Genomic DNA, 21,055 nt, shown 5'->3' with positions numbered 1-21,055 from the left:
TCTCGACTTCGCCCGGGATCGATCTCAGTTCTTTTGCATGTGGAGCGAATGCTCTATCAACTGAGCTATTGGGACCCCTTATAAGAATTAAAACAACCTGTTAAACTGTATGTGACTTTGAAGTCTCCCCATCTCACCTTCTCTCCTCCTTGAATGATGAAAGATGCATTATGCAACACTGGCTCCAAGTCAATGTCGTAGCTGAGTGTCACTGACTGGAATTCTATATGTCCCTTGCTGGGCCACGAGTCTGGCACTGAATGGGCTGGACCTGTTATATGTATTTATATATCATTTTATTTTCAACGTACTCAGGTGTAAAATGAGTACCTGAACATTAACAGCGTTGTCTCTGTCCGAAAAGAATTGTAATATCGCCTAACAGGCGTCATGTCCCATCCTAAATGTTAAGTGTTGCTGTTAACCAGGGGCCCCTTGTAAAGCACTTTTGAGCACGTTTAGTGGATATTGCGCTATATAAAAAAGCTCAATTTTTTCTTTTTTTTTCTTTCAAATACCAATAATTACTATTATTAGGCATGGCTGAAAAAGCTTGACACCTACCGGACATTTCCGGATGTATTGAACACACTAGAATGCACTAGGTATACATCATAATATGTGCAATTTATTCTTCCATTATGCCGCCAAATTTTGTTTAGCTGTTATTTTTTGTTTTAAGATTATCTTATCTGAAAGATCCCCTATTAGTCGAAGAAACCACTTAAAAGGAATTATGCATCAAATTGCTCTAATTGATTTCCTTACTGCAGAGATGTGCACTTGTAAACATTCATGAACGGCTGACACTTGTTTAAGGTGACTTGTGTGTTGGCATTCGGACAGTTCAAAGGTGGGTTAAGTGTTTTACTGGAACTGATGCAGTCTCCACAAACATTGTGGTCGTCTACAAACTGCATCGACTGCAGAGATTTAGTTTGGGACTTCCTTGGTATGGTCAAATAAGAAGCAAATGTTTGAGATCTGTTACTTAAGTCGTGGACTGTCCTTAGTCATCTTCCAAAAGAATGGGCCCAAGGGAGCAACATTGAAGCTCAAAGTCACTCCTCACTTAAAACTGTAAAATTAAAATACAATGTTGGATTAGAGTGAAATAAAGACCCACTAGTAATTGGTTTGAAGGGAGTATATCCTACCTGTTCCTATAATGCTAGGTTCCATGGGTTCATCTGTATACTCCATAATCCTCTCCACAGCATTCATACTCATCTCCACCTCAGCAGATGTGCGTACTATCCAATTCAGCTGGCCTGTCACCTAAACAGAAATGGGAAGCAATGTGGTACAGATACAGAAAACAGGGTTGATAAGATAATGAAGATTAGACATGAACAAATAAATATGAGATGAGAATATCTAGTCCAATACTGGTTTCAATAATTTGGTACAAGTGTTTATTATGGACTATCTTTCTCATGCAGTTGACTGCATACACGTTGTCCTACTTTTGTTTTTATCGATTAAACAAAATATTTTATTTTATTTTGAAATTTACTACGTTTTGATTGGTTGATAACAATGAAAGTAGAGAAAAGAAGTCAGTGGTTAACCATCCCTTGTATATTCCAAATGTAAGGGTGCTATCTCTATATTTCAGATGAGTTTTTAAACCAATGGCAATTAAAATGATAAAAATAATAAAAATTACGATGAACATTTTTTACAATTCGAACTATTCTGAACCTTTTAAAAAAAATTATCATTGCATTCATTATCAAATGATAAAATCATACCTGAAAAAGCACAAAAATTTAATGACATTTTAATTCCAAGGACATAATTTTCTATCATTCCACACCATACATACCATAAGTGCATAGGCAATACACAATCCAACAAGGGCAGGACTAGACAAAGAGCTGGCAGCACTCAGACTGACTATGGCAGCAATAAACACCAACAGGCTACTCATGAAATCCTGGGATCAATAAAGACAACATTAGCTCACGTATAATCATAGTGAAATTCTTTCTTTAATGAAACAGTTTATATTATATCCAATTCAATTCATAATCACATCCTGTTATTTTCTCTAAAAAAAAACATATCCTATTTTACGCTATGCTCACTGATAATACTTCAAAACTTCTCCCATTTTGAACAAAACCAGCCTCACTGACTGTCAGTCAAGTGCGCCTTGAATTTGCAAAACTGACCACCTTCACTAAGTGAGCCATAATAGTAATCCTACTCAGACTACAATTAGTGTTGGGTGGTCTCGACCAGTTCAGTTTCGCGAAACTCGAGTTCCAGCGGCACCACAGTTCTCAAAACCGGTTCTTGAAACTAAAGAGAGATAACCAAAACAAAAAGTCAACATGGCAACTCGCATTTATTTTTAAAATCCATCTTCTGGAATGGGGAAACAACAAAAACATCTTGGAAGTGAGAGGTAGGATCTGACATCACCGCAAATTGGTATCTGTCATGTAGACATCTCTCTGTGTCATGAGACAGTTATTTCAATAGGTAGTACCTACTTGACTATAGCCAAAATTTAGGTAGTATATTAATTACTATTAGCCCACTGCCAACGCCTGCCTCGGTTTCGAGTTTCGACCAGAGAGATGTTCGGTTTCCAAACCATCTTTCAAAACCTGGTCTTGTGTAACTCGAAACAGAAACTGGAAACATGCACCCCACTAGCTACAATGAAGCCCAATTGCAACGCTGCTTAGAGCTCATTTAAAAAAAAGGTAAGATAAGCTGTCAAGTTAAATAACACATGAAATTCTGGCCACAATGGGATAATCATTTCATGGCCTAGGTTCATATGGATGTCTATATGTCGTTTAACTCTCTCCTTACTGACCATTTCATGGATTTTCCTCAAAACGTCATTAGCACACAACATAATATAAGATTTTAAAACACGAACCCAAAGGGGATTGGAACATGCTATACATAATTTTGTTTAGTTCTCATAACTATAACATAAAATGTCTTCAAATTTTGTGACGTACAAAAGACATCTCAATGAGAAAAATGTTGGATTCATCGTAACGAATGTGACGATTTTCCTATGGTTGCTAAGGAGAAGGTTAAGGTATATATGACTCACCAGCCGGATTCCAAGCCACCTGTTTGCTGTTTGGATGAACAGGAAGGGTGTGACATTGGAATCAATGGACTTGAAGGCCTTACGCTTGAATTCTGATTGGACTCTGGTAAGGAAGACAGCAGTATCGATCAATCAAATAAACCAGGCAGCCACAGGTTTATTTTATAATTATAATTACCAATATACTTATTTCCATACTTGAGGACAAGGTTATTTGTTTACTTTCCTTTAAATTTCTCCAGATCATTACGTTACTTATATTACTGTTTAATACTGTATTGTTCTATTGTTGGCTGAAGTATGTAAATGTTGCTGCTCGAAGCCTGAAGAAATGAATAACAATGTGAAATTGAATGAAAGCTTCAATTTAATTACGAAAACAGATAAAATGGATGTTTCGGGTTTCCCCTTTATCAACAAAACAGGATGAATGAAACACTACAGATGAATGAGATAATGTGGTAGTGGGGTTGTTCAACAATCACCATATCACAGCAGACTGTGTTCACCACAGCAGGCAGCACCTTAAGAAGATACTCAAGCTAAACTTGTGTTGCCAGGAAAACAAATGAAGATTAGTTACTGTACCAATTCTTCAAAAAATATAAAAACATTTTTCTTTTTGAGACGAATGTCGTGAAAATCATAAGTAAAAGTTATTTATTCACAGATCGAGATGACAGGATACCCACCCAAATGCTCTGATAGTCTCCAAGCCCTCAATCGTCTCAGACAGATGAGAGAAGACAAAAGATTTGGTCACACTGTCCAATCTCTGCAGTTCTCTGTTCGGATATTATGGGACAAAAAATGAATTCATTCTAAAATAATATGATTATTGTATTGCATAAAAATACCAATGATTATTAGCAGTTTATGTTTATCATTATAGTCTATTCTCAATGTCATTTCACTCGATTATCATGTAACCAGTTTTAGAGAGTGATGTGTGACATTTTGTTTTTAATGCAAGTAATTTCATTTTTGTTTCAAAAGTGATTTAGAAAGTCATAAATTGTTCCGATATTTCTAATATTATTCAAGTGGAAAGGCAAAGAGAAAGAAATTAATATTTTCTAAAACAAACTTTTTTCTTTTTTAAATGAGCATCCACAATACAACTTAGTCAGCTTTCATAAATCAGTTTAAATGAAGAAGAAAAAAATTACATGTTTAACCCTCTCGAGTTTATATGATTGGAAAATCGAACAAATTTGGTGAACTCAAAAGAGTCTATTTTGGTTATTGAGAATTGTAATTATCTGTTGTGCTATTCCTTTATCCAAGCATCAGTTCTTCCAACATCAATAAATAACACACGTGTCAGAACACTAGGCAAAGGGTCAGAGTTCATCAAGTAATGGCCGAGGATAAGCAAATGTATATACATCTTACCTGCTGGTAGCCCGAAAAAACCTCTGTATCCCATAATAGAGTACAAAGAATGGCAAGGCCCCGAAGCAGAAATAAGGGGTGATGATACAGTTGACAGTCACAGCAGACAGAGTGAAGAACATACAACGTAGGAACTGCTCGAGGTTAATGGCAATTCTCTGGAATGAGATTCAATTACATTTTGGTATTGATAGTTGATTAAAAACAGATATATATTAAAAATAAAACAATGAAGAAACTTTTGGAATTTGAGTTCATTTCTTAGATGGGTATTCTTCAACATTTTGTAATGATGATGATTATGATGATTTTAGTGACAATGGTGATGATTACAATAAAGATGTCAATGATAAACAAAAGAAACAACAGCTAGCTTTGTGTTTTATAAAAGCCCTGTTGACACAGAAAGCCTTAACAGTAGATAATGTAAGCATCTATAATAAAAGAGGCATCACAGGCAATATCTTTTTTGCTCCTTTTTCGTTTTCATTTATTATAAAGCCTTACAATAGAGCAGTGCCAGTGTAAACTTTATCAAAGATACATTCAGTGCATTTATTGGTATACATTGTGAATGACACATATTATAAATCACAACCATGAGGAGCACCACTATTAGTCATAATTCAATAAGAAACATATTGTGCCGTCTCTGGAAGAAATTCAAGCATCTAGCCATTCATACACGGGTTTACTTTTGTGTAGGAGCAACTGCAGATAGGTTGAAAGAAGAAAATAAATATGAGAAAATCAATCATCGGATAATGTAGATGCCTCAAGATAATAATAAACAGCAAATGGCATCTTTTGTACAACTAAATTGATGCCTATTTTTTTTTTTTTCTTTGATTCTCTGACCTGATCAATGTTGGTGATATCCGATGAAAACCTGTTTATGACTCGGCCACTGGGGTTGGTATCAAAGAATCTAATGAAAAGAGGGGAAAAAAGAAAGTTATTTGAATGTATATATATATTTTAAAAAAGTTAAAATATGTAATGCTGCACTGATGTCCGCTTAAAACAAACTGTGTTAAGATAAACTCTTGCTTAAAATAAACCCTGAGGCTGGTCCCGATTTTTATGCTCTAAATCATTAGTTATTTAAAACAATGAAGAACTACCCCATCCTTGACCTAGTCCAGATAAGATAAACTTATCTGCATGAATTGCATGGCTGAGATGGACAAGGAGTCTCTCAATCATCCCTCTCCCCATCCCTGCCTCCCTTCCATCTCCTTGCACAATATTTGCCATAATCAAGAAACAACAAAGTCTGTATATATTCAAATGCAAAGTGTGTGAAAAATTCACCAGAGAACGTACTACATACATAGGTATTCACTAAAATACATATGGTTTGTGCCTTTGTTTATCATCCCTGACTTTCCCTCATCATTGTGTCATCCATACACACGCTCATGATCAGAACGAGACTGGCACTCATCATGCAATTAGCCTAGACTAGATGAGTGTTGATACATGATGCATTGTGAAATATAGCCCTAACAACAAATAATAGTATTTTTTGAAAATCATTTTTAGTTTATCCAAGCTTAACAGGAACCTGAACCATCTTTCTGGAGATATGTATTCATTAAAAGGGGACAACAAATAGATTAAGCAGATGTTTAGATCGCGGAAACGTTGTTCCCCTTGAGTTGAGGATAAAATAAACCTCTGATGAAATAAACTTTCTTTCTGGTCCCTGAGAGTTTGTCTTAAGCAGACTGCAGTAGATATCTCTATAAACATTGGTGGAATGTTAAAATTAACATCAAAAGCTTGATATTACGATTGTCTTGTTTGATTTTATTTGAATTCATTTAGAATTGATTAACTGATATCCTCCCCATCAGACTATTTAAATTTTGTATAAAAGTGTCACTGTATTTTAGCTCCAGCTTATAATTCAAGACGTGGTTATCATAAGCGTATCTCCATTAATAAATATACATTGCTTAAGAAATAATTGGCTTTATTGGTTTTTATTTTACAATTCTATCCTTTTCATCCATCAGCCTATTGTTTCATCCATAAACATATCTATCCATCCTCCAATCCATCATTCTACCCATCCATCCATCCATCCATCCATCCATCCATCCATCAAAATATTCAAATGATTATCCAACCACCAATCCATTCATCCACCAAAACATCCATCAATTCATTCATCGAACACAGACCTCATGGGTAGATGCATGACAGATCCCAACAGTTGCAGAAACATGTTTTTGGAGCCCACATATCCTGTATGGTAGGCTATCAGACAGCCCAGGAGAACAGCTACTACAGCACTGATAGAAAGGTAGATGAATGTAGGCAAGTATGGACTGTTGTCGAACTGGAATGAAGAATGAATATGATTAATTACAAAAGCAAATGGTTCATTATGAATCTTTCTTTTACCTTTTTAGATATGCAACTGAGGTCTTGCTGAATACGAATCGAAACTATCAATGCTTTGCAGTATATAGGAAACAAATAAAAACTTAACGTCAAAGTTTGCAGAAGACATCTGATGTATTGAAATGGTCATCATAATGATGCTCTATAAAATTGTAATGATAACTGGAGAGTGTAACATATCTATCTGCAACAAAGTCAAGGAATATTGAGTGTGGCCTTTGATGAAGGAAAAGGGGGAAGGAGGATGAGTACATAACGATGAAAAATGAGACAATGAATTAGCATACCAAGTACAAGAGCTATAACCATGAGTTCCTCTATCCCCCCCCCCCCCCCACCCCCCTCACCTCTGGGACACCATCAATCCCAACAGTTCTATTGGTTGTGGTTTTCATATCGTCTGCATGTCTAGACACATTCCTCACAAACTTGCTTGACTCACTGGCCCATGTGGACAACCAGAAATTGGTGGCTACCATCAGTGTGTGGTAGGCAAACTGTGGACATGGAATGTGATTTCTATCATGTGTACCTCCAATATCAACTCAATTTGGCATTTGGTCTGGGTAAACAAAACGCTGAGCAAAAATTGAATTTGATACGGATTAAGAAATTTGAGCTCTTTTTTTTTTTTCAGATCATCAAACGACATAGATTCTTCTCAATGAAAGGAGGCTGATTTAGCGCAGATTTCATTATTTTCACTTCAAATTCGATAATCAGAGAATTAAATTAATCCCATGCATGAAGCCAAATTGAGGGTCCCAATAACTAAGTAGGTAGAGCACTGGCTTCACAAGCAAAAGGACCAAGATAATTTTTTTATGACTCCCTTGTCCATCCAAGAGTGACTGGATAGCTGAGTCTGTTAGATCTGGGAGAGGGTACTTTGCAATAGACTCAAGTGCTGTCCAAGGGATAGCAAGTGGTTGCTGCAGTCTGTTTCATGCTATAGAAACCGAGATAAACTCTGGCTCAATGAGTCTGATGGCTCTGAAGGAATACTTTTGTTTTTTTTTAATGATGTCAGATTGAAGTCATGGATCACACCTTTAATGGAAAAAATTAACTTCCATTTCAATGTGTTGCTACAAATTAACGTCAGTGAAGAAACAATGATAGAGATATCATGTCATGGAGAAGGGGGTTGTATTTCTCTTCTCTGCCTTAAGAAAAAGTAAATTGTAAGCAACACAGCCAGAAAAAAAAAAATCGACAGAAAATTAATCGAGGTGAGGTTAACACTGCATAATGATTTAGTGGAAGATTTTGATGTCTCCTGTAGGTAGTTTTTTTTTCCTCTAAAAGACAGTGACAACAATTTTATTGTAATAATCTATTTTTAAAATGTCCACTTTGTTCAATGATTTATCTATATCGATATAGCACATCATAAACTATAATGGTACAAAGAGATCTCATAAATCTTAATCATACATAATACATAATAATATTATGTAATTCTGTTCAATTTTTATGGTAAACCATTATTTCGACTTGAAAAGTAAAAACTACCCTAAAGACAGATCTAATTTCCTATAAGAATTGTTGATAGGTCATTATATTTTGAAGACATACTTCATCACACCAAAAACCAGTGACCTTTAATCGTAAGAAATCATTATTATTGAAGGTAAAGTGTGGAACTCTTGTATAATTCTTTTTGCATCACTCTACAGCAACCAATACCAGAGTTATCTCAGTCTTTTTTTCCTCTGAGATAAACCCTAAAGGCATATTTCCCCATGGAGTAAATAACAAGAATTTTATCATTCTTGAAAACTTAAAACATTAAGAATAAGACAATTCAATGTGAGAATGATACCCACCTGACCTAGAAATGTCAATAGACACATGACTAAACTACACGCCTTAAGATAGTAGAGGTAGACCCAGACTGACACAGCCCCAACTTCTCGATGTTCAGCCTTGATTAATTTCCCTTTGTCTCTCTCATCCAGGGAATCTGTGAGATGTTGATGCATGATAGAAGGTATGTATGCATGGATTGGATTAAATCAAGGAAGGTTATTGGGGGGGGGGGGGGGGGGGGGGGGTCCAATTGTTCTGGTTGATGGGACGGATTGCTAATCATTAATTTCAGAAATTTAACAGTACTCACAACACCTTAAATTATTTTCAGCAAAACAAAGAGATTTTATTTTGATATATTGCTTTAAAACATTTCTTCATGTATTTCAACACTGTTAAAATAAAATATCTTTATTAAAGTCAAAATATTATATATTGATAATCTATCTTCAATGATAAATTCATTTATTTATTTCAATTAACACCTATATGGTAATAGTAAATGGAACAGACTCAAATAAAATATTGGTAAGATTAGGAGTAACTTAGGGAACAGTTTTAGGACAGAAAAATTTGATCCAAGGTACAAAGCAAACATTATTTTCAGATGATATTTTTGTGTATAGACAAATACAAATAAAGACTTAAACACTTTGCAAAAAGATCTTGATAATTTTTAATAATTGCATTTACAACTTTGTTCATCACAAGATCAAAAAAGGTGTAGATTATTAGGATCACCTCTTCTTTAGTGTATGGCAACATAAATTCTTATTTTTACTAAATAATTTTTTTTTTGTTTTTTTTTTTTTTTCAAAATTAAAATTTTACGCCAGATTTTATTATATAAAAATATAACTCTAGCCGAAAGATAATAACGAAAATGCATGAAACAGGGCTTGAATCGCAAACCCTCAATGCGAGAGTAAAACAACTTAGAAAGTTTTTAAATAAAGAGGACACTACCAACTACCAATGCATCTTAATCCCTAACATCAGTGACTATTTACCTGAATTGGGCTTCAAAGCCTGTTCCTCATCATCCAGCTGATCCCCTTCCTCGCCACCCCCCTCATTACTGGCCTCTGTCATAACAGACATTGCTGACAATTTACGACCAGACTGGATCATGTTCTGTAGGCCTGGAACACTCAGCTGGGACTGGAAATTAACAAATAATTAAATGGAAACAACGATTAATGGAATAGAAATCAATGTCATCTTTTCAATCATCCTGCACATGCCATAGGAACTGGTTCTCCATAAACTCTTGAACTTCTGTCACTAGACTAATGGTAACAACTACATTGTAAGATTAACACTAAGGTAGACAACAAATTATGAGGGGTACCACTCCTGAAATAACAATTTATAAAGGACCAAAAAAGATGAATAACTTGTATACAACTCTTGAACTTTGAAATTGGATTGCAGCGATTCTTATTGAATTATGAAAGTTTTATGTGTATTGCAACATAAATTGAATTACTCCAGACATCGTAATTTCTAGTATTGTTTGTTAGGCGCTAATAATCACAATTACGTAGATAGTGCTTAAGCTATATAACAATGACCAATATCATGACCACATGTGCAATGAAAACATTTTATAACCCATTACCATGACGATGTGGGTTCTTAGTGCATCTTTCGATTTGTTGATAAGCAGAAAAATTATACAATTGTTAATTGTCACTACACTACTAAATCATGCAAGTTGTGCATATTACATAAATATATTTCAAACTACCGCCTAACATATTATTGTAAAAGATCAGTCAATTTTTAAATGGCTTATTTTCAAGGCTTCCATTTTATAGACATGACACAAACTCATCAGGATGGTACCAGCACATTAGGAAACCTGCCAAGTTGAATTTTCTAAAATTGACAAAAATGATTTATAAAATTGATAACTTTGGTTCATCAACTATCAAACAAGTATTAAACTAATATATCTACAATTTCTTAAGTCAGGGTTGATGATTACAAGGCCAACTCTAAAAGTTGGTTGTAATAGTTGGCAAGTCTATATTGCGCCATTTCAATGCCTTCTACTCAGATTCTTTCAAAAATTCCTCTACATTGTAGTGAAAAAATAAAACACCCCAGATTAACCATGATTATGAATGGTGGCCACTCGGCAAATTTGCGTCTAATCTTTTATACTTAATGCGTGTGTTTCGTTTTTATCTTAATAAAAACTGCTGACTTTATTTCTCAGTTGTCAAATGCAATACATTACAGTAATATAGTTAGTATTAAAATTTGAATACTTGTTTTTTTTTTTTTTTTATTTTTTTTTTCTGTTCACTTAAAATTGATATTATATTGTAAAGCTCAGAGCTTGTTTTTACGAGAATACGCTATATAAATGGTATTATATTATTATTGTTAAAACAAATGGCCATGCAGCAAAAAAAAAAAAAATAAAAGTCCAAGCACTCATCATATCAGCTAATCATGTTGAATTTATTATGATACGTAAAAGAGATTATATCAAGAGAGAGGTGGGAAGAGCCATTATTAGAATAGAATAACAAATAAATGAATGCAATAGTATAAAAATAGGGTAGATAGGATGGAAAATGGATTGAGAAGTTTGATATCTAATATGTCAGTCTATAACAGATGAAAAATACCATAACACAGGAAAATGAACCAAAAACATATTTCTTTGTGGGTTTTTTGGGTTTTTTTTTTTTTTTTTTTGGTTTTCTGTCTAATAGTCATGTTGATAACTGTGAAAAGGATTGTGAATCTAATACAAATGACTCCATAAAGAGGTAAACGTGGGTTCAAAGCCACATATAGTTATTTTGATATGATAAAACATTGGATATAGGGAGAAAAAAAAAAGAAAAGAAAGCAAAACAAGATCAGAAAAATAAAAGATACATTGGAACCATGGGGTAGTCAGTAAAGGAAAAGAGAGAAAGATAAAGTGAAGAAAATAATATTTGTTAAAATTATATTTAAAATGATGGCGAATCATTTTCAAAACACATTCCTAAGTATGTATATTCTTTGGTTTTTAATTGGATATTCTTAAAACACATATATGCACTCACTCAAACACTCCAAAAAGAAAACAAAAATTCACAATATAGAAGATGAATAATATTAGTTTCAACACAATAGAATGTGAAAACCTAAGTCTTACCACTCCATCACACACCAAGAGGCCAAACGTTATTTAATTTTCTCTTTCCGTTTATCGAAACACTGTTCAAAGTATAAATACTGAGAAATGCCAAAACATCGCAGACCAGAGTTGAATGTAAAAGTTCTAGAACAGAGGAAAATAAAACATAAAATATCAACAGGAAACAGACCAAAACATGATTTAATAAAATGCCACACAGCCAATTCCTCTCATTGTTTGTAACAGACATCATGTCCCGTCCTAAATGTTAAATGTTGCTGTTGGCCAGGGACCTTTTGTAAAGCACTTTGAGCATGTTTAGTGGATATTGCGCTATATAAAAGCTCTTTTTTTCCCTTCTTTATTTAGTTGCCCCTTTGACTTCTAGCTATTCTAAAAACCTAGTGTCTATGTCTAAAATCCTAATTTATGAAGAAGGTAAACTGGTCGTTAAGAGTTTCTCTTTGAGCTAAAAGTACGGTAATAAAATATATATCTTCTCTTAATTTAAGGAGAGCACTACCATCATTCATGACCATTTGGTTTTTGTGTCTGCTCATCCAATTAGCTGATCTCACATACACTTAAAATATCCTTACTGTTGTTTAGATAGAAAAAAACTTATACCCATAATAAAAGTTTTGAAATTTGATTAAAATTGAAATACGATGAGTTGATCCCAGAGTTTTAAAATTGGTTTACCTTACAACAAACAAATTTGTTTGGCCTCTGCATTAAATCAAAGATTACAAAGACAATGAAGAACTTTTTTTTAAAGTCAACACATACATAGGCAACTCAAATATTGGAAATGATGGGAAAACAGATGGTAAAGAAAACGGTGACAGCATCCATTTGTGTGCACACTCCATATTTACAGATCTTCTAGAAAACTAAAAATACATCAGTTGTCATTGAGTGGTTAATTACCTGGAAATTGTTCTGAAACAATTGATGGGGCTGGTGGAAATATGGGATCATATATATACAACGTGATCGGTTGTGACAAAAATAAAAACATTCTCTGAAAAAATGAAATAACTTTTATAATTTTATGGCTGCATTGTTGAAACAGAAAGAGAAAACATGCGACTTATGCCCAAAAGCAATTTATAAAGTCTAGCTTAACTATGCATATTGTATGTGCAATTACAAAAACTATATAAAATGTCAAATAGTGTGGACTCATATCATTGGAGCCTTTAAGAAAGATACAAGTTGCTATTGCTATTGTCTGTTTCATGCTATAGAAACTGGGATAAACTCCTATCCATGGACCTTATGGCTCCAAAGGACTACTTTTCTTATAAAAAGCAAAACGAGGCACGAAGCACAGAGATAAACATGATCATGATTTGAATCAACCAAAAGCAATTTCAATCCATCCAGAAATAAATGACCAAGAAATCCATTCTCTCCATCCACATAAGCAATTCGCTTCCATTATAATTCCAATCTTACCAAGAATACGAGGCCTCCTAATAGCCCTGTCTGAGTGTTGCAGTCTTATCAGACAAGAGTTGTGTCAGTCATAAAGTGTCTTACAATGGCGTAGGATCCAACATTATCTTGTATATAAAGATGTTTTATCAGTTCCACAGGTTTGTTTTTTTTCCTTATTCACCATTAATAAAGAAATATCTAAAATAAAGATATAAAATTTGACAACCCTGCTTATAATGACTTCCTGACTTGGTCAGACTTGGAAACTGACAGTGAGGCGAAATCGCTTATTTGCTCACCAATGTAATGCAATCCGCTAAGGCCATTACAGCAAATGACCTTGCTTTGTCATAAATTCAAATCACCAAATCAATTATAAACATTTAGAAAAGATCACATCTGAATGCATTATCTACAGGCATCAAGGCTTGCATTTCAAGGATGCAAAACCATAGGGATAACTTTTTTTTCAAAATGCTATTAAGTCTTTTATATTACATAATAAACTTATCAAAATAAGTGTATGACAACACAGTGCTTGACAAAGCAAATCTAAATAATTAAAGAAACAGACATCTTCAAAAAAATGTAATATTCCTTAAATGAGGATTACAGAGATTATGCAACATACATACATTCAACAATTTATCTATTATAAATAATAATGAAATATGAGATTATATTACAGGGACATTTACACAAAAACATTTTATAAATTATCAAATGTCAGAAAAATGGTATGATAATCAACCTCTCCTCCCCCCACCTCCATAAAAAAAAAATATATTGCATATCAAAACATCCCCCGCAATTCTTATTATGAATTTGAATTGCAAGAAGTAAGCTACAATTTTTGTCATTCAAAAACCATTATTAGAACATTAAAACATAGTTTTATGTTACTCTATAGTTCCAGTTAAAAGAATAAAACAAATGAAGATCAAAATAAAGGCACCACAAGCCCAGATTTGTCTTTCATCACCTACAATTTATCGCACCCTGGTGAGTCTTTGGTATAGTGGTAATTCTTCTTCGCATTAGCTGTATAGTGGTAATTGCATATACTGATTTGTTAAAGACAAAGACATTGTAATTGTATTACCGACCCATATCTCTTACTACAACTGTATCACAGTCAGTTCATCCCAAATTATCATCCTGTATATACATAAATGTTTGGTGTAATTGTGTTGGACTAAATTAATTGTTTGAATGTTAATATAATATGGCTTTTGATTCTTGAATTTTAAAGTTATGAAATGGTTTGAGGATACCTTAGTAATGCATACAGCTTGCTTCGCATTTGAGACAGGACCCCAGAGTTTAAACTAACCCATCCTATAAGACATAAAAATCTAAAAAATTCTCTTATGCCAAACAACGTTTCTGTTCTATGTGAAGAAAAAAAAATTGTACGAATGCCTAAAAAGCTGCAAGTGTTGAACAATGTTAAAATGTATGTTGTTCACGGGGATTATAAATATTTTAAGGTGTTTGCAGTATAGTAGTAAAACTATGGATAAGTGCTATATATATGTGATATTTATTACACAAGTCACCAATACAGCAGACAGGCAATTAAAGCCAAGCAGTCAACAAATAATCACAATTATAGTGTCTGATAGTGTCGGTATCTTGTTGCCATTCCCTGCATCAGAGAAAGTCACAGTGAAAGCTTTCTGTGCATATAACTATCCTAGACAGAAGCATGTAGCTCAATATGACGAGTAACTCACACACTTACATGCTTTCAACATAGTAAGCTATGAATCTGACAAGAACACAGTATTTCGTGAGAAACACACATACTGTCATTTCCCGAGGAATTTAAATTGTCTATAACTGTCAAATGGATGCTTGAAACAATCATGAAAACGAATTGAGATTATCTTTAAAGGCCTCAGTATTGCTCAGAATCTTGATACCAGGAGGTAGAACATGAAAAGATGACTGTCAACATTGAATAGAGGTATATTAGATATTTGATACCCCGACTAACTAGTCATCATCATTGACTGCTTTCATCACAGCATAAACATAGTCATTGTCTCATCCATACAAGTGTCTGAACAATCTATATCATTTTTTAAAACTATTTACTCGAGACTCCACCCAAAACAATCCTAAATAACCCCATTATCATAGAGTCCATTCTATGACACAGAAACTGAAATAAACGTCCTAGGCTTCGTGACACAGGTCTATTACTACTCTTTGTTCCTAAACCTTAAATATTCCAAACACCCAGATGAAACACAAAACTTACTTAGGACAGCAGCCATACACACTAACTACACACATGATACACAGCAAGTAACAGCATAGAGTCGTCAACAATTCCAATAGAACTTTCAATCAACCTTAGTTAATTAAGTAATACCATCATATCTGTGATTACTACTGTGGCTGTTACAAAACTAAGACACAAATTGCTTTAGCTCAAAAGTATTTGCGCTATATTAAAGGATGGAAATATAAATTCCTATTAAATGTCAACCCTAAAAGTGAACACAGAAGATTTTTATGTCACCTTTCAGCTTGATGACTAACATCACAACCTTGTCAAAGACTGATTTGGGCTGTAATGCTGAAAGGGAAAGATTCCTTCTAAAATCAATTCAGAACCATCACCTCAGTCTTCACTTATAAGCATTCAAGTTATAAGCATGATCCAGCTTTAAGTTGCGTAGGGCATGAAATTGAATTTTCACAATATACACCAACCCCTTCATAAATATAATTATCAAAAAGATTCTTTATACCAACTTAATTTGACTTACATGAAATACTTTTGTTATGAAAATATTGATATGATTCATAAAACCAAATAATTGATGACCAAATAAATACTTACAAACTTGTTACAAGTAATCAATATTTTTTAAAATTAATCAATAAATCAAATTTAAAAATTAAAATTTTCCATTGGGAAAATGCAAAAATTCAGCACAGTTAGCAAGGCGAGCGAAGATTGAAAATGACTAGGCTGAAGTACATAACAATACAGCATGTGAACGTTTTGGGCACCAAATTCATCATCAAAACAGGCAAAGAATCTGTATTAGAGTCTATTTTTACCATTATGCAAGTAATATTCTCAATCCTAGGATTCAGTCAATAACCTGACTTACTCCACTTTACAAAACTATAATAATGGCAATCATTTCTGGGCTTTAAAGCATGCCATATGAATTAAACACATTTACAATTGGCTTATTACTAAATTACATTATATCTCTCAAAACCCAAATCAGACCAATGTAGAGAATAGTAATGCTTTATGACACGAGGCACAGACTGCGTTCAACCATACGGTATAGATATTCATATCATGGATGACGTAACAAGTGGCATGACAGTACAATAGCAAGCAGGATTGGTAGATGTGGTGGAATAATAAGGCCAGTATCACAGATCAAGAGGCATATTGCATGGTGTGCCATGTCACACACACAATGACTTGCTTACCTGACTTCCTCCACTGTGCTTCCTCTCCAGCCCCAGGCAATCTCCAGACTCTAGCTTTTGACTACAAGCCGCGAGGATGAGTGAGCGGTGGATGTGAGACGATTACAATAGAATTTATACATTGGGAAGGCAGGGTGCACAAGCCGTCGATGTAGAGGAAGAAGAGGAGGGGCAAGGAGGAAGAGGAGGGGCAAGGAGGAAGAGGAGGACGAGGAGGAGGGAAATAGGAAATATATGATGGTTTGAGAGAAAATGGTGCAGTTATTTGAATTTTGATTACTCTATAAAAACAAAAACCTATTGGAAAACTTGAAGTTGTAAGACAATATTTAGACATTAAATAAATAAAAAGGCGTTGTAGAAATGTTAATAGCATGACATTGATCATCATCTAGTAAACATTATTCACCATATAGTTAATATTTGAATATCTATGAAAATGTCAGTAAGGTTAACTTTTTATAAAATGTCTTTCTTTACTAATTTGACACCCAAAAACCAGTATAGACAGCAATAATTGAGACACAATCTGGATTATATATAAGCTATGTTGTTGAAGAAAAGGATTTTGGATAAAGGAAAGATAAAGGAGAAAATTTTAAATAAAATCTTGATTTCCTTCTTTATTGCACTTAAGCCATCATTATTATTTTATACCATTTGCTGTTTTTTTTTCGTTTTGTAACCATAACAGTTTGTATGTGTTTGTGTGTGTGTTTATGTATGTTTGTGTGTGTATGTGTGTGTACACATGTGTTTGTGTGTGTGTGTGTGTGCGTGTATAATTCATATTTTATGGCATCTTTAACATTTCAGTTCATATCACTTTGAATATTTCAATAATTTAATATTTTATTTCCAGCACAAAATCACAGCATGCTTTGTTTTCTTTTTCTTCTTTAAAATTACGATGAAAAAAAAATAATGAAAAAAATAAAAATTATGTTAATGGTTGAAACTTATGTTAATCAATAGATGAAAATGTCAGTAAACTGAAGACTACTTTGTAATAATTATAATTTAACCCTTTAATTGAGTAGTTTGATTTATTCTTAATCAAGAAATTTCCAATAACTTTTATCGTTATACATGCTGAGCTAACCAGTTTTACTAAGAGTGCAATACAGCCATGTGACTTAGGCTTACTACTCACTGTAAGCTATATTTTCAGGTTAGGAAGAAATCAAATAAAGAAAACCCACATGTAAAGGGTTAATAAAATACCATATTAGAATGATAATAACGCTAATACTATAACTCCGATGACTACTCCAAACTACCTTCTTTAAGTAAATCAAAGTCATTTCCCTTACTCACCTTAACTCGGCTGCCTTAGCCTCCCGGATGGCTTTTCTCCAGATCTCGTAAAGGTCGGGGTCAAACTTTTTCACCTCTGATACCTTCCCATGAAAATGAACATGCCCATTCGACATGACTATTACCTATAAGAGAGAGTAAAATGTTGGAAAATTGTTGAAACAAAAAATAAGTCTGGCTATGTGGTCTTGTGGTATGACACTCGCTTTTGGATGTGAAGGTCCTGGGCTCGAGCCTCGCTCGATGCATAGTTGAGTCCTTGGAAAAGGCTCTTTTCTCACATTCTCTCACCGTACTCAGGTGTAAAATGAGCACCTGACCGTTAACAGCATTGTCTCTGTCCTAAAAAATTGTAATATCACCTAACAGGTGCCATGTCACGTCCTACATATTACATGTTGCTGTTGGCCAGGGACCTATTGTAAAGTGCTTTGAGCACGTTCAGTGGATATTGCGCTATATAAAATCTCAAGCTCAAGTCTTGAAATGATTTTAATATAAGTCCACCATTTTATCAATGCAATTAGAAACACATGACCACCAGATATCAATTCATTACCACAGGTAAACAAGTAATTGTCTTGTTGAAAAATCCTTTTAAAGTTTCACCTATTAGCAGCAACAGCAAGCACTCGCATCACATGCAAAGGGACTGAGATTGATCCCAGATAAAGTAGAATAGCTGGGTATGTTAGATCTTGCAGAAAGTACTTTGTGATAGACTAACATCCTGTACAAAAGATAGCAAGCAATTGCTTTGCCCATTTCACGCTATAGAAACTTGGATAAACTCCAGCTCCATGGGCCTATTGGGTGTGAAGAACCACTTTTGTTTAGCTTCCCTAACATTGTCTAAACGTAAACAAATAAGTAGTTAGTAGTAGGATTTTTTAACCCCATCCTACCTGATGTGCATGGGACAAATACTGTAGGTGGTGTGTTACCATAACAACAGTCTTGTTCCTCCTGACTAGTCTTTTCAATATGGCCTCCTCCATTACGTGTTTACTCACGTGACTGTCTAAAGATGACAATGGATCATCCTGGATGAATATAATCGAAAGACTGGGTCTATTACACAGGTTTTAATTTTACAACTCTTTTAGGTCATAGAAATAGTAGTAAAACGGAAATGATGAGAGAATTATAGATTATAGTTTCGATGTGCTAATGAAACCACAAAGAAGCAAAAAGTTAAAATAAATACAAGGGATCCGTTTTTAAACAAGAAATGATAAGTAGATCCTGAGACAATCTATCTACGTGCCCTGTCTCAGATCCCCTTAATGTCGCATTCAGACCAAAGTACAAAATCCACACCAAGAAGACCAGATTCAAATTATTACAAAATATAATTTACAATTATATAAAAATATGCAATTATAAATATGCTTTAGATTGTAAAACCGGAAGAAACTTAAATCACAAAGACGATGAAGAAATAAGAGTCTGGCGAAGAGGGCCTACAAGGACCAGTGCTGGAAACAATCCATAAGTAAGTAAGTAAGTAAGTAAGTAAGTATAAACAATAAAATAAATAAATGATGATTTGCAACGAGATAAATCTCATCTCCTAGAATATAAAAACAAAAAGAAAACAAAAAATAACTTTTAAACATTTGATTGTTTCCCTATTGCCAAACATATCACAGCCAGGGTTAGAGCAGAAACACATTATTTCATTCAAGGACAAAGACATTGGGCCAACTTACAAGGATGACAAATTCAGCATCTGAGTAGAGAGCCCTAGCCAAAGCCACACGTTGCTTCTGTCCCCCACTCAGATTGACTCCCTGTCAGAAATACAAAATAGTGAGTAAGACAATCAAACATATACAATTAATGGAAATGGGATAAATGGGTTTCTTCTAAGCTTTTTTTTTTCAAAAAAATATATATAATTGGCTGATCCCTGACACCTGTCCTTTTTCAGAAGCCAATGAATAATGGAGGTACTCTTGTGTAAGTGGGTACCTGCCTACAGGAGTGATGGATATTATAAGAATAAATCTACAATTTAAGGATGTATTTATACATGACGAACTGTACTTAATGCAATGGAAAAAATGCAAAATGGTAAAATTGGAGACCTCCTGAATTCTTTTAACCATCAAATAGCGTTCAGAATTTAGCTTAAATGATTTTGCTATTTGCATTCATCCAAAGGGGTATAAAAACACATCTATTCACTTTATACTTTCCACTTGGAAGAAAATGGCCATAAGATAGCCTTATTACTAACCCCTTCAAAAATCAATAGAATAAAATAGGTTCTTGTTCAATAAAACTTTTAAATTTAAAAAAATGAAAATCTATCTTTTATGATTGTCAGGCTATCTATCTCCAAACCACCACCCCCCCCCCCCCCCCCCCCCCCCCCAAAATAAAAGACCAATATAAGCGAGGCATCAGAGCAAAATGATGAATAGTGGATTAATTTCTTGATCGGGAACATCAAGATGCTGACAGTATGACTCAAACCCAGAACTGGGTGTAAGTGCAATGTCTTATACACTGGGCCCCAATTATTCATAGGAAGAAAGAAAAGAAAAAAAATTGTTCACACCTGCACGATTCAGTTTATTTTTGGTTAAATACAATAGTAAAAGAATACTAGGCAACTCAACTCAAATATTGTGGAAAAAATAATATTGATGCAAATTAATTTGAAGTTCACACTTGTAATTTATGAAATAAAACCATTAGGCCTCAATCTTTTGAAGTCAGTTTCTTAAAATTGAAGGGTATGGTGAAAGGATGCCACAACAAGTGTGTTTGGAATTCCAAACTCATTCCCAATACAGGCATTCCCACAGGTACGCTGCAATTCGAAACACAGTGCTATGACAATCTTAAATTATCCCACACAAAATGTGTATTACCTTCTCTCCAATCTCAGTATTATCACCAGCAGGTAATAGGTCTATATCAATCTGTAGGGAACAGGCTGCCACCACTCTTTTATATCTGGTGATCAAAAA

General features: G+C 34.1%; 1 protein-coding gene across 2 annotated transcripts in view; it reads right to left on the bottom strand.

Annotated features, from left to right (window-relative positions):
* LOC144967935 (ATP-binding cassette sub-family C member 9-like) overlaps positions 1 to 21,055 on the bottom strand; it is a 46,484-nt gene that overhangs the window by 7,998 nt on the left and 17,431 nt on the right. For both annotated transcript variants that reach the window (XM_078905727.1, XM_078905726.1), the window contains exons 17-32: positions 20,957 to 21,041; positions 19,787 to 19,867; positions 18,980 to 19,117; positions 18,075 to 18,199; positions 16,758 to 16,818; positions 9,712 to 9,862; positions 8,719 to 8,855; positions 7,237 to 7,386; positions 6,667 to 6,824; positions 5,336 to 5,405; positions 4,478 to 4,635; positions 3,775 to 3,867; positions 3,083 to 3,185; positions 1,829 to 1,939; positions 1,158 to 1,278; positions 138 to 271 (exon numbers count right to left, since the gene is read on the bottom strand). In XM_078905727.1, the coding sequence (XP_078761853.1) occupies positions 138 to 271; positions 1,158 to 1,278; positions 1,829 to 1,939; positions 3,083 to 3,185; positions 3,775 to 3,867; positions 4,478 to 4,635; positions 5,336 to 5,405; positions 6,667 to 6,824; positions 7,237 to 7,386; positions 8,719 to 8,855; positions 9,712 to 9,862; positions 16,758 to 16,818; positions 18,075 to 18,199; positions 18,980 to 19,117; positions 19,787 to 19,867; positions 20,957 to 21,041 (1,876 nt within the window). The remainder of the gene's footprint in view (positions 1 to 137; positions 272 to 1,157; positions 1,279 to 1,828; positions 1,940 to 3,082; positions 3,186 to 3,774; positions 3,868 to 4,477; positions 4,636 to 5,335; positions 5,406 to 6,666; positions 6,825 to 7,236; positions 7,387 to 8,718; positions 8,856 to 9,711; positions 9,863 to 16,757; positions 16,819 to 18,074; positions 18,200 to 18,979; positions 19,118 to 19,786; positions 19,868 to 20,956; positions 21,042 to 21,055) is intronic.

Source organism: Berghia stephanieae, chromosome 3 (assembly GCF_034508935.2).
Source record: "Berghia stephanieae isolate SIO BIC M18660-M18661 chromosome 3, UCSD_Bste_1.3, whole genome shotgun sequence".
NCBI lineage: Eukaryota > Metazoa > Mollusca > Gastropoda > Nudibranchia > Aeolidiidae > Berghia > Berghia stephanieae.
This window is presented reverse-complemented; position numbering and strand designations above follow the sequence as displayed.